Consider the following 16400-nt stretch of genomic DNA (forward strand, 5'->3'; position numbering starts at 1 on the left):
GGAGAAGTGGCCACGAGATACAAGGAGAATCCGACTTCAGCAAGACAACGCCCCCGGACATGTTGCTGCTGGTGTATTGTGGAAGAACAGTACACTCACTCTGGTTGTTGAAAACCAGCCCCCGCGAAGCCCTGACTTGAACTTCTTGGACCTTGGTTTTTTTACTGCAATCCAGGCTTTACAGCAGCAAAAAGTTGCGCAAACAGTGGACGCCCTTATCACCAACGTGTCCAGTGCATTTACTGAGCTTAGTGTGGAGACTCTAGATAACGTGTTTTATTCGTGGATGCTGTGCATGGAGCAAATAATGCTCTGTGGAGGAGGGAACGACTATGCAATCCAGCACATCGGAAAGGAGCGTCTACGACGATTAGGTATTTTGCCTCGAGTGTTAGCATGCTCTGAAGAGGCAGTGCTCGCTGCTCGATGCGTCAATAACTGAAGTAAGGGAAATTAATAATAAAATTCCTAAAAGTCATGAAATTCGAAGACTCCAAAAATCAAAACTTGGCAGTAATTTGGGACGGAGTGGTACTTTGAAGATTTTACATTTCTACACCAGTACTACGTAGTACACGCACGATACCACATACTTTGTGGAGTGGTACTACATCTTTTTGCAGTGACGTGAACGAATACCCGATATATTTGGCGGTGTGCCCTATACAGTACTAGTATATAATTAGCCATGTGGCCGTATAATTTGGCACACCGAGGTCGTGTACCCAATATATTTGGCGGTGTGCCCGATATAATTGGCCGTGTGCCCAAGCAATTGCCCATGTGCCCGAAGAAAATTGTGTCGTGTGCCCGATGAAAATGGCAATAAAAAGTCAATTCAATATAGAAATGCTCGTTAAACGATGCATGCAGCATCATTGCTGTGACGTCACATAACAACGCCCATGTAGCCCATGGCCTCGGCGCGTCCATCGAGGGTGCGTACCTTGAGGTAAATCGAAAAGTGAGCTCTGCGCGCGACATATTCAAATTTTGGACAGTTCAAGTATGGACGAAACTTTGGAGTACGGTATAGGGGCAATACTTCAATTGACATCATAACCGGAGTTCGTGGGGGTGCAGCTACGTCCATGCTGTGCGTTCCTTGGTGATTCGAATAATGCGCATTCAATATGTTGGATTAATTGAGTTTGGATTATCATTTATATGACATTCCTCCGCGAGGGCCGATACTAGAACCACATGTTGTGGAACCGTTTCGCCAATTGTAACGCGCCTGCTGGACCAGAGGCGGTGTGTAATCTTCGGTTTTTACTTCGCTCAACGCTTCACACCTCGTGCAAGTCACCTAATGACTACAAATAATTGCCTTGACTTTCGACAGCTATTCCAACTTTGTATTGATATTATTTAGGAAAATATACCGTAATAACGATAGAACTGGACAAGCCCAACAGAAGTTACGGTTCAGATTTTCGATTGGTGAAAAATTAATCGCGCAAAAGAATTTAAACCAACCGGCCTTTTTGTACGGAGGTTATATGGAACCTTAGATGCTTCGACCGATCTTCTTCGAAGTTCGGTCGTCTCCCTTGATATCCGGATTCCCCAGGAGGGACGGATAAATGCATTCAATATGTTGGAGGAAAGCGCGCGTAATATGAACTTAAACTATACTTTATTCAAGTATAAATATCGAATTCTTGCCGTCGTGCGTACATGATGTTTCCACCAAAACTGATTACACTCACATGTCAATGAAACATACTACTATTAATAGTACGTACTATTAATAGTACAGTAAGTCAGTAATTATATGAGTTATTCCATTTTCATCGGGCACACGATGCAATTCATCGGGCAAATGGTCAATTACTTGGGCGCAATTGCTTGGGCAGACGGCCAATTATATCGGGCACAACGCCAAATATATCGGGCATTCGTCCAAGTTACCGTTAACTACACAATGGTGTAGTAACGTAAAATGCCAATTTATGACATATATTAACCCTATAGGACGGGAAGTCAAACGGAAGTCAAGTATACATAAGAATAGACTTGATTATAGTAAGGTTTCGAGAGTTTCTATCACCCAGGACTTCAAGTTAAGAGGTACTGTGATCAGAAATGGAGTATTTTTACTCGTTTACAGTTACAGTCCAGGGATAAAATCGAGTCCACGATCCTGACGTTTGATTGGCTTATCCCAGGTGATAGATTTTATCCATCACCTGTAAGGATCGTGGAGTCTGATTGGTGCATCTCTTGTTTAATCCAATGTCGAATATGTATTGGCCAATATTTCTTAGAAATTGCCAAAATTTCGAAGATTTTGGCCTTTTTTATGACATACAACGTTTCGTTTGATTTTGAAAATTAGGGGTATCTCCGTCGTCCTGCTTCATCATTTTCGAATTCTAAAAACACCTAAAGATAGATTTCTTAGGCGAACAACGTTAAGTGAAGGTCTTATGCTCTTTGACATGATTAGTACAATCCTCGTTTTTTTGCACTCGTTCAACAATACTACGTAGTATAAACATGGATTATGAAATGCACATATAATTTCCGTGTTTTAACCTTCATGTTTGTATGCGATTTTGCTTAATTTGGGGGAGGGGTAAACTTGCCAATAGTGAGCGATTGTGAATACAGTAGTACCGGTATGGCAAACAACAGTCGTGATGACATGATTGGTTAAAATTTCCAACAAAGTGAATTCCAACTCCGTTTTCCACCAAAAGTACACGACGAGGTGTGTTGCGGTAGCGCGGGCGTCCAAAGTTGGTGTACTTGAGATGTCTGTGTGCATATGTGCTGGGGATGTAGCGAGGTTCGCATAAGACTCGTGTATGTGAATATGCTGCAAGACTGAATTGTCGTCCAATATTAACTCTGCTCAGGACATTGCGTCATCATAGGGTATTATGATTCACGAATATATTTGGCGAGGGAATGTTCACATTTTGTCATTCGGGTAAGTTGGGGCGATTTAATAAGTAAGCTACACACAATATTGTGCTTTCGAGTGAAATTTCGTGGTTTCTCGTTGGAATTTAAATCGATTTGATTGGCTACCTCAGACGAGCTCAAATTATTAGCCAATCAAAACCTTCTCAATGAAATTGAACCAATCAGGTCGATTGTGGATCGGTTTTGTTGGTTGGCGCGATTCGATTGCACCCCCTCCCCAAATTTGTATCAAATCGACAATATATAGTACCGTTTAGCTTGTACACAAAAGTCAAGGCACGTGAAGCAACATGACATATATTAAAACGTGACCGACCCCCGCTCCGCTTCTAGCGCTCGGTAGTCTTGCGGCGGGTCCACGGTGGGAAGGCGAAGAGGGGGGTCCACGGGCCCGCTAGGAAGTCGCGGCCGCACGAACGACTCGTTGGTGGCGCGCATCCCTCCGTACGGCGAAGACATGGGCTGCTGATGGAGCGATCCGTTATGTTTGGCATGGGGGTCCACTTGATGGCTGGTGGGAGTGTATGGGAATGCCACGGAGGCGGGAATCACATAGGCGGTGGTCGGTTCATTTGTGATCTGCTTGGTGTGCTGTTCCAGGTGCAACGCATGCACGTCGTTGTCGTCGTCGTCGTCGGGACGGCGGGACTTGCGCACAAGGATAATCACCAGCATGCCGAGCGCAACAAGCGCGACCCCGCCTGCGATAAAGTACGGCGCGTTGCCCCATGATGTGCCCTTTTCGGACGGAGCGTCGGGAGTCGTGTTGTTGGTCGTGATGTCGGAAGTACTAGACGATGTGGTCGACGGAGCCAGTGATGCAGTGGACGTGGATGGGGAAGTCGTCGTCGTAGGTGGAGACGTGGAAGTGGTGGTGGTAGGCGCGCTGGTCGTGGTAGTGACAGGGGCTTGAGCTACAATGACACATGTGAGCGGGAACCCAAAGGACAACGACGGCGGTGCTTACCACAGTCAACCGAGGACGCGCCAAATGGACACATTCCGCTCGTGGGCGATGTGTAAGAATAACAGTCCACGCGACTTGCCGAGACCCACACAAAACATGGCGCTTGGATGAGGGCGCGTTCGTTGGTCAGTGGCTCGATACCACCACCGAGACAACCCTTGGTGCAGACTTCATACTTGCCGGCAGCCGACGCCACGGCACATACTGCAGAGAGATATGTCAATGTGCTGGATGCATCGAGGCCATATACACGTCGTTACCGAAGGAAGCGAGGAAGAACGCCTTCATGTGCTGCATATAAGATGAATGTACGCGGATAAGATCTACCGCGTCCGCCCCGTTTTGCCGAATGCTGCGGGGCAATGCTTCGCACATCAGGTATCGGGTGAGAGGAAGCCGATGACAAATATCACGACCAATTTAAGATGATCTAATGTATACAAACCCATATATAAAGGTACAAATACACGTTCGTCGTAGTCGTTCAATGCTACAATAAGAACTAGATTAAAGTATGTCTTGTACTCTGTCCTATTACACCACAACTGCATGTTTCTATTTTGTCTTGTTGTTTGTAAAGTCAACACCTCAGCCAATCCGAACGCACCATGTTGGACACTATCACGCCGAAAATTGTACAAACTCGAAAAACGGTGAACTATACACAAATAATATTGTATTGCTTACAAATATCCAGTGAATACTATAAACATTTGTTAAAGTTGACCAAGTTTTGACGTTTTTGGCGCATTCGAACAACCGTCCTCCTTCCAGTAAAGGTGAGTTCAAGCCACCTTACCCAATAACCAAGCGTGATTAGAACATTACGACGCTGTAACCTTAAGCCTATCTCCGACTTGGGCTGTAATCTGGCGCACGAACGTTAGTTACCATCATACAAGATGGAGAGAGATACACTGGACGTCTACTTAACGATACTTAGCTTCACGAGAACGCCCAAAGCACTAAATCGACTGCAAGGGACTGTAATTGGCTTATAAGACTTGCTATCGAAAGTGCTATGATTGGCTGCTCAACACAACCCAGCAACACTAAGTTATGGTGCCAACTTTACTGGACACGCAAGCACGGATGAGAGAGATGCTTGCTCTAAACAGATGCTCCAAGCCACTTAGGGTGGTATCTGCCGTCATGGCTGAGGGTTCTTGGAAGAAGGGTCGTTATGGGCGGCTCCCACGGCTTCCGCCACAGAAGTATACCCATCTTGCTTGATACATGCCGTCAATTCATGCTTGATGCGTGCCTACGTCGACATAATGTGAACAACTACTGTGCTGGGTATCCACACTCGAATGAACCAACCACTGCCAACGGTCCGTTGAACACCAAGCTAGAGTACAACTGCACCAAACTCGCACCCGCCCGGATCTTATCGTACGCGTCTTGGCCTGTGGCCACTCCCCCCACTCCAATCAGTGGAATCTTGCCCTCCGTGAGCTTGTACATGGAGTGCAGCACTGTTGTGGACAGCTCTTTCACCGGCGCGCCACTCAATCCTCCCGTCTCGGCCGCATGGGGGCTACATACAGGTAGTATTCATCTTCAACATCACCCATACATATACTAGTATCTACTCCGGAGTATAGTCCAAACGAATGTTCGAAATTCGAGTCGGGGTGTTCGAAATCGAATGAAATTTGAATCATCAACGCCCAGAACAAGAATCAAGTGTGGCCAATCAAACGCTTGCTTCACCCATGCCACATCGAATTCGTAAGTTAGTGACTGAAATTAGTGTAACACAATATGTTTCCATCCAAACCCATTCCACATCGAATTCGTAAGTTAGTGACTGAAATTAGTGTAACACAATATGTTTCCATCCAAAACAATTCAGTCGTGCAACCAAAATGGAATCCAAGGATTCTCGTGATCAGGTTAGAACACGAATAATACCCATATGTTGGCTGAATGCTTATAAGTAGTAGTACATATATATTTGCTTATAAGTAGTTGTACAATGAATGACGTTCCCTTGGACAGAACGAGTATGTTGTATCCATACATACTTCAAATCGAATGAATCGACAGACAATCGATCGAAGAACCATCAAACCCCAGAACACGAATCAAGTGTGGCTAATCAAACTCTCGCTTCACCGATTCCACATCGAATTGGTGTTGTAGTGACTGAAATTAGTGTAACACAATATGTTTCCATCCAAAACAATTCAGTCGTGCAATCATCAATAAGGAATCCAAGGATTCTCGTGATCAGGTTAGAACGCGAATAATACCCATATGTTGGCTGAATTCATTATATATAAGATAAGTACTATTTTGTTCACAGAAAGAATCCAGTATGTCTACACATACCTGAGCAACGATTCTGGGCGGGAGATGGTAGTGTTAGACACAATCAGCCCGTCGATTTGCAGAGCCAATGCCACTTCGGCAATGTCTCGCATGTCGTCGGACGTCAAGTCCGGTGCGATTTTGACCAATAATGGAAGCCGCTTCCACAGCTTGTTGCGCGCGTCCAGCACCGCAGACACCAGCGCATGCAGTTCCTTCTTGCCCTGGATGTATGCAGCATATACAGTAAGTACTCACGAGTTAGGGACTACGACCTTGTTTGAAATCGGATTGATTTCATCATATATATATATATGAAATCAAACCGATTTACTTGACAATATATATATATATATATTGTCAAGTCGCGATTCGAAACTGTGAAGTGGGGTGCTCAATTGAATAAGCAGGTACCAAATCGACAAGACAATCGATATACGACCAATCAAAAGCCACAACATGAATCAAGTGGCCAATCAATTTCTCGCTTCAACCATTCCATATCGAATTAAAGAAGTGTGTGAAGTTATTGTCGATTTGATAGTACAAATTTGGGGAGGGGGTGCAATCGAATCGCGCCAACCAAACCATCTGATTGGTTGAATTTCATTGAGAAGGTTTTGATTGGCTAATAATTTTGAGCTGATCTGAGGTAGCCAATCAAATCGATTTAAATTCCAACGAGAAACCACGCCACAACACCATGAAATTTCACTCGAAAGCACAATACTTGGTCAATGTTTACATACAAATTTCAATACAAACAATCAATCGATCGATGGATTTGGCGACTCAGCAAAGAGCCAACTTTTGGCTGAGAGGACAAGAAGTCATTACTGAGCGATAAAGCTATTTACCTGAAGGGAGCGGAGACCGGGAGTGTTGGGCGACGAGATGTTAATGACCAAGTAATCGCCAAACGGTCCTAACGTTTCCACGCCGCGCACGTAGTCTTCCTACGAAAAACAACTGAAAATCTCCAAAAAAGACCCAAAATTGACCAATGGGATGTCAGAAAAATAAATTCGTACAATCGGGCTGTCGGACGATTTGTTTTTGCCCAAATTCACCCCCAGCGGCCCCCTGCGATACTGTTTCGAGGTCGTGGTGGACAACGTCCAGTACTTGTACTTCTCGAGACGTTCCCTTACTTTGGCGTGGCCTTGGCTGTTGAACCCATATCGATTGATCACTCCTCGATCTTCCACGAGGCGGAACACGCGGGGCTTCGGGTTGCCATCCTGAGGGAGCGGCGTGACGCTGCCGATCTCGACAAACCCAAAACCCATGTCCAGCAATCCCTGCATGGCATCGGCATGCTTGTCGAAGCCGGCAGCGATGCCGATCGGGTTGTCAAACGAAAGACCCAGCAAGGACACATGCAACGACGGGTCGTCGGGAACCGTGTCCTAAGGAAAGGTTGGTTGACGGGATGGGACGGCTTCGTACCTTGACGCTCCATCCGTATTTGGCAGCCTGGACGGCAAGTACATGCGACGTCTCTGGGCCCAGCAACCGAAGCAGAGGCATGAGTACCGGATCCATAAACGTCGTGAGGAACGACTGGCGGAACGTGTACAAGCCAAGCGCCGTCGCACCCAAAAGGATCGGACCAACCGGTGAAGACGACCCTGTGGGAATGGAGCTCATGCAGCGACGACTCGTTCCATGCATAGCCAGTGCGGATCGAGCGGCGGGGCGAGCGACGACGTTCAGCACGCGATGCATGGTGATTGTTGGCTGCGATATCTTCTGTCGGCGCCAAACGTGACTGGAGTGGTCCTTCCGGATACATACAATTTTTCCGGTCAGTACTCGGTTGGTCTAAAAATAAGAAAACTCAGAATGGGTAGACCAATCAAAACGTCGTATTTTGAATTCTATCTCATTCGCTACACTAACTCGTTTTCATTCCTGGTCGATACATAATTCAATTAGGGCACAGCCAATGAATAATGACTACACTGTAGTCAAACCAGCATGGAGTTGTTGCCTGACACACTGTGAATGAGGCGACCAGTTGTCGCCAGGGTAGCCGATGCAGCCTCCATCGACAACCTCTTAGTCATGGCCGCATCAGCTTTATCACTAACCACTTCGCCATACTTCGAAGTATTTAGCAGCATACAGCATGAACGGTTGTGACACCACCCACACGTCATTTTCGTGTAGCACGGACTGTGGAATGGTTGGCTGGTCCACCTCGTTCCTACACCTCGAGCATCTCCAACGGTAAATTCTAACCTACATATTGCTAAAGCATAGGTTAAAGTCAAACTTCGTTTTTACGGTTGTTATTTTGGTACTATCCGGAGTTTTTAGTTCCGCAGAATTTCTATTTTCGCGTGAAATAGCAACAAACCCTCCAGATAGTGTAAGAGTACTATATACTAGTATCCGTAACTTCGAATTGACAGAAATAGAAATAAAAACACCGTTGGAGATTTCTCTAATAATATCGCAAAAATCAATTTTCACTGGATTTACAGCTTTCTCGTGTAGCCATATAGCCGTACCGTAGCTCACTGTCAATACCAACTATCGTGCCCCTATGCACAGAGTACTTCAACAATACTCGCTGGGTTAAGTGGCTGAATCACCAGTGGGATGACTTGTGTTACTAGCCCAATCCTGCTCCATCTCTTGAGATTTTTACTATTCCGTATCGATCTATTACCCCGAATAGTGTTATTAATGTTATTGACACCGCATACTTCTATGTAACGTTCGTTTCGAGTATGGTTATTGTGTGTTCTACTCTATATTTCCATGGGCGGTTCTTAAATCGCCCCGATCCGAATGTCCATGAAATGACCCCAATTACAAAAAGTGGGATTTCTCTCACAAAAGAATCGATAATAATCACCCTATTATGACGCAGTTTCCTGAGCTGAGTCAATGGACAATCCAACCTTGCAGCATTTAACATAGGAGTGTGAAGGACTCGTATGCGAGTCTCTCCGCATCCCCAGCACACATGCACACCTATGTACACACAGACATCTCAAGTACACCAACTGGACGCCCGCCGCTACCGCAACGTGCGACTACACGTCGTCGTAAGCTGTGGAAAACGAGTTGGATGTCCATGTTTGCCCAAATCTTCGAAATTCTAACCGATGAAATCATCGCAGCTATTTGTTGGCGATTTTCACAATGGCTCTCAATTGGCAAGTTTGACCGGAAAGCACACTACAACATCGTGAATCCACCCGATTTGACCCCCCCCGAGTCGTCGATGATAATTAATGCCATAACTGCATCCATCATTTCCCCTTCGCCGGTTCTTCACGTCTGCGCCCCCTTCATCCCCCATCATGATCGAATACGATATCAACGTAGTGTAAATGATACCACTACCGCCTATGCCTCGGATTGTCGAACCCGTACACTCGGATGAGCTTTCTCCCTCCCGCCGCAACGTACACCTTGGCGACGGCGGTGACAAAGTCCTTGGGACCGTTCACGATGACGTCGACGTGGTCGAGCGAGTTGGGCGCTATTTCGAGGAACGTTTCTGCCGTGACTTTCGATGCATAGTGAATCGAGCATTGGTCCCACGCATTCAGGTCCCCCTGCCGTGATTGGAACGCGGCGATGTCATCAAACGTCGGCGCGCACTGCAATGCGACGACCCGGCCGCGATACGAGTCCTTGACGCTGTGCAGGCCTTGCATCATGGCGACGAAAGGCGCGGCGCCGATGCCGTAGCTGATGAGCATTACGTCAGTGGGAAGGCCGGTGTCGGGGGTGTCAATCTCAAAGTTGACGTTGGACGCGACCCAGAACAGCTTGAGCTTCGAGTCCATGGCTTGGCGGCACAGCCAGTCGGACGTGGCCACGTCGACGCAAATGTCCAGGGCAGACGTGGCCCGGTCGTGGAACGACGCGATGGGAAATATCACTTGGGTGTGGCCCGAGCCGAGGAGGATCCCGTCGCCGGGTTGAAACCGCAGCGGAAAGTCATATGCGAGCGTGAGACGGCGCGCCTTGGACGACACCACGTCGACGTTGGTGATGGCACACGGAATGGAATCTTGCACCGGGTCGGGGGCGTACCGCACGACCACCGGCAGCACGAGGTAGAAGAGCAGGCAATACGCCGTCAAGTACGCTTCCTTGACATGTCGGGACCACGACGACCCGCTGATGATCTCGAGCGTCTGGATCAGCGTCACCCCCAACGTCGCATAATCTTGTCGCTTGACGCCAAACTTGAGGTGACCGGACGCCAGCGCTTGCATGCGCTCGACAAGGTTGCTGGCAGACACGACCCCCGTCATGACTTTGATGATAGACGCCAGTGATTTGCCCTGCAACGTGAGGCTAGAACGGAAGATCCCCCGCAACGACGGATCGGCTTTGAACAGCGTCGCGTAGAACGTCCGGTGGAAAAACTTGTCTGGGGACCCGTGCTGTTCCACGTCGAACGCAGACGTGCCCGCACACACGGCGGACCAGTTGGCTTTGATCAATTCCACGTGGCGCGGCGTGAGCACTGGCGTCTTGATGTCGAATGGCATGTGCCGCGCATACTTTTGCGCAAACCCGGGTGTGATGCCGACGCTGCCGTCCGGCGTGGCAAAGGTAATTTTCGAGTGTTTCGACGACAGAGTGCCGCCCATGGCCAAAGCGAATGAAGAAGTAACAGACAAGTTGGAAACGAACTTATATATTGACGTTATTATTAACGTGAAGTTTCCAAAAGTGTCGTTTCGTTTCTTGTCAACATGATCAATGCATGGACAACCAAGATGTGGTGCGTACAGACCAAAGTATGTCGAAGGACGAGGAGCATTACTACAGTAATCCTTGATCATCAATTCTCGACCGATAGACCGCTACGACGTAACGAGATGCGCGGCGTCTAACTGTGCAAATGTGTCGGGTGTGGTTGGTGGCGTTAATTTTTTCAAGTGCCAGTCAACGTGTTGGGCTGGCGTCACCTACAACGCAACCATCCACTACCTGCGATACAGTGGTTCTTTTTGCCGTTGAATGTGTGGATTCCCCGGCAACAGGTACTGTACATAAGAGAGGTAATATAATAGAGAGGTATTAGCTCAGGGAATAAAGCACCTCGAAATAGCCCCCCCTCCGGTGGTAGAGTAGTCCCCGGTCGTGTAGGCGAGAACTATAAGCTTTCCATTTACTGCATGGCGTTATCGGAGGTTGAGCAGCTCATTGCAATGGGAGTAGCCCTGCAAATTTGCTTTATAGTGTATTGGACCTCTCAAGCATTGTTATCGCCTGGACACGAGCTGTTGTCCAACGATTGCGAGCACCATCGTCTTCGATGCAACGTTGCTTAACGTTATGCCCATGTTTTGGCACTTGGGGCACTTTGCTGGGTTGAAGCTGCATTATTTCGAAATGTGCCACCGACCAAAATTGAATACACACTGTGTCGAACTATCGGTAGTCAAGGGGAACGTTTTAACGATCGTTCGTTCGTCGTAGCTCATTTTATTTAGGCATGTTGTTGGCGACCTGGCCAGGCTTTGCTGCTTTGGAAGGCGTGATCTCGTTCAGTCAGCTCAATGCCACCCAATGCACTGTCAGTACACGACCAAGCATAGCATCAGATTCAAAATCTTTGAGTTGGGAGCGCCTATAATGGACCCGCGACTACACGACAGAGAGAAACTCCCATTTGCAAGTCTAAGCCGTACATTGTGCAACTGCCATGCGACCTGGGTAAAAGCTCCACTTCGTCGACTTTACCCCCCGAGTCGGCTGGAGTGTCCATGTGTGTCCCTGACAACGATAGGAACTCGTTCAAGCTCTCGTTTTCGGTAAAGTACTCATGGCTGGTCAGTGGCCGTCGTCGGTGACGATGAAGTCGACACCAAATTGAAACTGTTGCTCAACGACGTGTGTTGACGAGTCCACCGGCGATCCCCCACCACCTGTGCAGCCAAAACCGAGACCACGCTGCTTTGCGAAAGCGCAATCGACGCTCGTGGCGCCACTCGCGAAGGGCATGTACTCGCTCCTCACGAAAGAGATCAACAAGCAAGACCGGCCTGTTCACGGTAACCAACCAGGAGGAAGACACGTACTCATCAACCCAATCTCTTTTCAATCGTCTGTGGGGGCAACCTATTGGCCAAGTTCCGAGCCATCGGGCGCTTCCTTGACCATACTATCATCGACGACCTAGTGCTGCTGCCATTTCACCCGTGTGGTGTTCTAGGTGCTGCCTGGGTATTCAATCTTCATGGAAGATAACTGGGGTTTGGACCTGGCCTTGCATTGAAATACGATCAAAACTGCAATGATTACATGGAACCATGACATTCGGGATGAGCGACTTCCAGCACCCACAAATGGGGCCATTTCCAATCGTGCACTCGCGTTTTATTCGGCTTGCCGATCTACCCCATCCGCGACTGACTACGCGATGGTTGGTGCGTGGGTTGGTTTAATTGTAATAATACTCACTAACTTGGTTATTCCTTATCTAGGTGTAGATCTGTATATATCGGATTGGCTGAATATGTCCTGTTCTCCAGCTGTGATTGGGTGATAGAAACTGATGCTTACATACTACATAACGTTAATGAAACACCAGTAGTTGTCGAAGTACTAAATACCCTTGCAATGTTGATTAAACTATTTAATATTTTTGTTATTATTTTGATTTTTATAAAAAGTGCCAAAGGGACTCGATACACCGAGTAATAATTGATGGCCAGCCAACACGACAAACGTGAGCGATCGAGCCCCACACCTTTTTATATATCGCAACTTGTTTGGATCTTCCCACCAACGCACGCCTTCACGCGGCTCAAAAGCAGTGCAGGTCCAAGCTCTATTTCTAATTAAGTTCAAATATTGTGGATTCGATACGAATTTCCAGACCCTGTCGAATCGAATCTCGCCGCCGAATCGAATCACGAATCGAATCACGAATCGACGCTATTGGCTAATCCATTTTTGAGTGGATTTGATTGGCTCTTGCAGAAAGGACAAGTATGTTCAACCAATCAAAAACTCCGACGTGATTCAATATTCAGACAAACCAGGCGAATTTTGGAAGTTTATAGCGAATTCACAATACTAACAGTAAACTAAATAATCTTATCATATCCTCTCGTATTACCGCACGAAATTAGCCAGATCTTCTTTTTAACACGTAAGTACTGTCTTTGATCTTCTTTTCACAATCTTCGAACTGCCCAAATATTCCAAGGTTAAGTCAACTCTGTCATGAGTTATGCCTATGTACTGCTACGTACTACTACTAGTAGTATGTGTTAATCTAAATTATTACTTTAAAGTATATTATATAGAATGAATACCCGATCGTGGTATGTATACAATGGCAACGACGAAGTGTTTGTGATTCTTTTTATATTCGCAATATCACCACTAGCAACTAACTGGATCGGATTTTGATGCCGAGCTCCTGGCGCCGCCGCGGTTGGTCCGCCTTGAGCGGCGCGGGGGGATGCTCCAGCCCGAAGAACAGCGTCTTGCTCAGTTGCAACCCCATCTTGTCAAGCCATTCCACCACGCGCATTGCAAGGTACTCTACCACGAGAGTTAATATATATATATATTTACCATGCTTTCTCCTATTTTCCGACTAGGACGAAAAATATAGTTCACGCCATGCATTACCTGGCTCTGCGCCTGTTCCCAAACCATACGCTTTGTGGTCGAAAATCGCGACGAATTTCCACGTAGCAAACTCTTCGTCGGGGATTTGCATCCTACATCATCCAAGTGTGAATATATATATATATATATATATATATATATATATATATATAAGTCGTGGAATTGTTTTTCAAGAGTACCATCAACAAAAAATATTTTTTTGCAACACGATGTATAGTCTGAGAGATGAAATCAAAATATAACATCGAACAAATGGTTCAACAAAACGACATATACATATAACGACCAACCCCATCCAATGTTCCACGATATATATATATATATATATAACGATCAACCCCATATTACTACCTGCCACACACGAGCAACGTCCACTTTCGTCAGTCGTCGCCAACTCCAACGCCAATATCCATCATCATACATACACAACAATATATTCAAAACAACAAAGTCCGCACAATATCTATATATATATATATATATATATATATATACGACCTCGTCCTACCATACAAAACTATATATACATCCTCCCACGGAAGACCATATATGAAAACCTATATATATATATATATATATAAACGTCTCCTCCCACGGATGTCCTTATATATATATATATATGAATGTACGTACCGTCGCTGCAGTCTGTGTCGCACAGTGGCGACCGTGTCGGTCGTCAACACGTGTACGAGACACGGCGTGCTATGGGTGTGGATCCACGCTGTCGCAGACGAATTGAAGTGCATGACCCCCACAACCCCCAGCCACGTTGTATCATTTCCTTCTTGGGGGGGGACGGAATCCACGTACAGGGGCGCGCTGGGGCTGACAAAGACGCTGGCAACGGCCGTGTCTGGCGGGTGGATCTTGACGATCGTGCTGCGGTCTCTTGTCTCGACGAGGTGCCACGTCATCACACTCCCATCCTCCTCGTCGTTATCTTTTGGCGGCAAAATGTGCGCTTGCAGTTTGACGAGCGCGTCTTCGACCGTGTCGGCAGGATCGAGCAATAGCTCGTGGACGTGTAACGACGCATGCAACCACCGGGGCTCGTACGGGGACAGGTGCAGCGTCCACTTGACCATGCGTTCGAGGTCGAGAATGGAAAACGAAGGCGGAAGCACTTGGTAGTAGAGCGAGAGGGGGTGGGGGGACGCCTGGGTCGCGTCGACCATGCCCCGCAGCGTGAGCTGGCGACTGGTGCGATGCAGAAACGGCGCGTCGAGTTTTGGTCCAGACGAGGACGAGGAGGGGAAGAGGCGGACGTGGAGGGCGTCGGGGATGGCGGCGACGTGCGCGGCCAGTTGGGCCACGATACTGTCATATGACTGCGAAAGCAGGCACGTTAGCGTTGTCGCCACCACCTTGTCCTGTTGGTCAAGACACAATAGAGGAGCACGGGAGGGGCTGCAATTGGCTGGCAATACCACCTCGTAAAACGATATGTCGACTCGGTTCAAGAGGTAGTCAAAGTATAACGGCGCCGACGGGTATGTAGGCGGCGGCACGTGGTCCTGATCGTTGCGATTGTTTGGGGGAGTAATCGACTCTTGCACGACGATAATATCGCCATGCTGGAGCTCCGAGTCTACTAGTGTGGCGTGGGGATTGTCGAGCAAGTTGATGGATTCTGGCTGCAGCAGCTCGTACATGTCCAGGGGGGCGTCGGGTGTACGCAAGTGCTGCTGAATCAATCGACTCAATTCAGACACTGTCATGTCACTACAAACAATCACATGAGTTTGCGATAAGTATTGTCGATTTGATACAAATTTGGGGAGGGGGTACACTCGAATCGCGCCGACCAAACCGATCCACAATCGATCTGATTGGTTGTTGAATTTCATTGAGAACGTTTTGATTGGCTAATCATTTTGAGCAGGTAGCCAATCAAATCGATTTAAATTCCAACGACAAACCACAACACAATGAAATTTCACTCGAAAGCACAATACTTGCTTTTGCACATTTTATTAACTCTCCAAAGATCAAAATTTCGATGAAACGCATTCCATATCAACATATCTCAGTAGGCATATTTTACATTCAAATTCAGACAACAACGATAAAATGATATATTTGGCGAAAGTCACCACCAACAGTCTGAACGACGTAAGTTATAAAAGGACACTGCAGCAAAAGTCCATCGTGTAGTGATACATTACGTACGTTGACACGATGACGTTTCCGACATACTCCAGTCTGTCGGCCATGACGGGGACCGTGGGATTGTAGTGCTTAATGAACAGCAGAATCGCATGATCTGACACGGGAAGGGGCACGCGGTCGGCCGCTACCGGATCGAGTTGGGGCGGCGCGAGGTCGTCCAGGGAGTCGTCGCTTTCGTCGTCGGTCGCTGGAGCTGCCGGCGGCGGCGGCGGTGTAAATGTTTGCATGGGAAAGCGTTTGATCACGCCCGTGCAGCTACAGGTAAGGTAGGTTACCAAAAAGATATTAAAAGAAGAGGATTCCACGGGAATATTATTCCATCCCCAACATAAGTCGTGTGGACTTGGTACATAGGAACAAAAATCTACGAGGAATTGTAAAGATCTAT

General features: G+C 47.2%; 4 protein-coding genes across 6 annotated transcripts in view; all 4 read right to left on the reverse strand.

Annotated features, from left to right (window-relative positions):
- Positions 1–3215: 3215 nt before the first annotated feature.
- On the reverse strand, positions 3216–4276 carry H257_12920 (hypothetical protein; the record flags this gene model as incomplete). Its single annotated transcript, XM_009840314.1, has 3 exons — positions 3216–3848; positions 3902–4105; positions 4162–4276. The coding sequence occupies 3 exons, from the start codon at positions 4274–4276 to the stop codon at positions 3235–3237; spliced, it is 933 nt and encodes a 310-aa protein (XP_009838616.1). The 3' UTR covers positions 3216–3234.
- Positions 4277–4871: 595 nt separating this feature from the next.
- H257_12921 lies at positions 4872–7978 on the reverse strand. Of its 2 annotated transcripts, XM_009840315.1 has the most exons (6): positions 7667–7978; positions 7249–7626; positions 7075–7173; positions 6239–6441; positions 5225–5441; positions 4872–5165 (listed from the first exon to the last, which is right to left on the reverse strand). In XM_009840315.1, exons 1-6 carry the CDS (start codon positions 7943–7945, stop codon positions 5052–5054), a joined length of 1290 nt encoding a protein of 429 aa, XP_009838617.1. In that variant the 5' UTR covers positions 7946–7978; the 3' UTR covers positions 4872–5051. The 2 variants fall into 2 exon arrangements, with proteins under 2 accessions (XP_009838617.1, XP_009838618.1); XM_009840316.1 differs by having other exon boundaries at positions 4872–5441.
- Positions 7979–9428: 1450 nt separating this feature from the next.
- H257_12922 (hypothetical protein) lies at positions 9429–10868 on the reverse strand. Its single transcript, XM_009840317.1, has one exon. It carries the CDS (start codon positions 10840–10842, stop codon positions 9574–9576), a length of 1269 nt encoding a protein of 422 aa, XP_009838619.1. The 5' UTR covers positions 10843–10868; the 3' UTR covers positions 9429–9573.
- Positions 10869–13544: 2676 nt separating this feature from the next.
- H257_12923 overlaps positions 13545–16400 on the reverse strand; it is a 9403-nt gene continuing 6547 nt past the window's right edge. Inside the window, exons 11-14 of one of the 2 annotated variants that reach the window (XM_009840318.1) lie at positions 16013–16267; positions 14477–15565; positions 13844–13935; positions 13545–13753 (exon numbers count right to left, since the gene is read on the reverse strand). In XM_009840318.1, the coding sequence (XP_009838620.1) occupies positions 13599–13753; positions 13844–13935; positions 14477–15565; positions 16013–16267 (1591 nt within the window). In that variant the 3' untranslated portion in view covers positions 13545–13598. The remainder of the gene's footprint in view (positions 13754–13843; positions 13936–14476; positions 15566–16012; positions 16268–16400) is intronic. The other variant, XM_009840319.1, reaches the window with a different exon arrangement.

This window comes from Aphanomyces astaci (assembly GCF_000520075.1).
Source record: "Aphanomyces astaci strain APO3 unplaced genomic scaffold supercont1.44, whole genome shotgun sequence".
Classification (NCBI taxonomy): domain Eukaryota; phylum Oomycota; class Saprolegniomycetes; order Saprolegniales; family Verrucalvaceae; genus Aphanomyces; species Aphanomyces astaci.

Coding starts and splice junctions, on each gene's coding strand:
- H257_12922 (XM_009840317.1), bottom strand. CDS start 10,842: ATGGGCGGCACTCTGTCGTCGAAACACTCGAAAATTACCTTTGCCACG.
- H257_12921 (XM_009840315.1), bottom strand. CDS start 7,945: ATGCATCGCGTGCTGAACGTCGTCGCTCGCCCCGCCGCTCGATCCGCA. Junction 7,174..7,248: donor AATCGTCCGACAGCCCGATT/GTACGAATTTAT, acceptor TGTTTTTCGTAG/GAAGACTACGTGCGCGGCGT. Junction 5,166..5,224: donor TCAACGGACCGTTGGCAGTG/GTTGGTTCATTC, acceptor ATGTCGACGTAG/GCACGCATCAAGCATGAATT.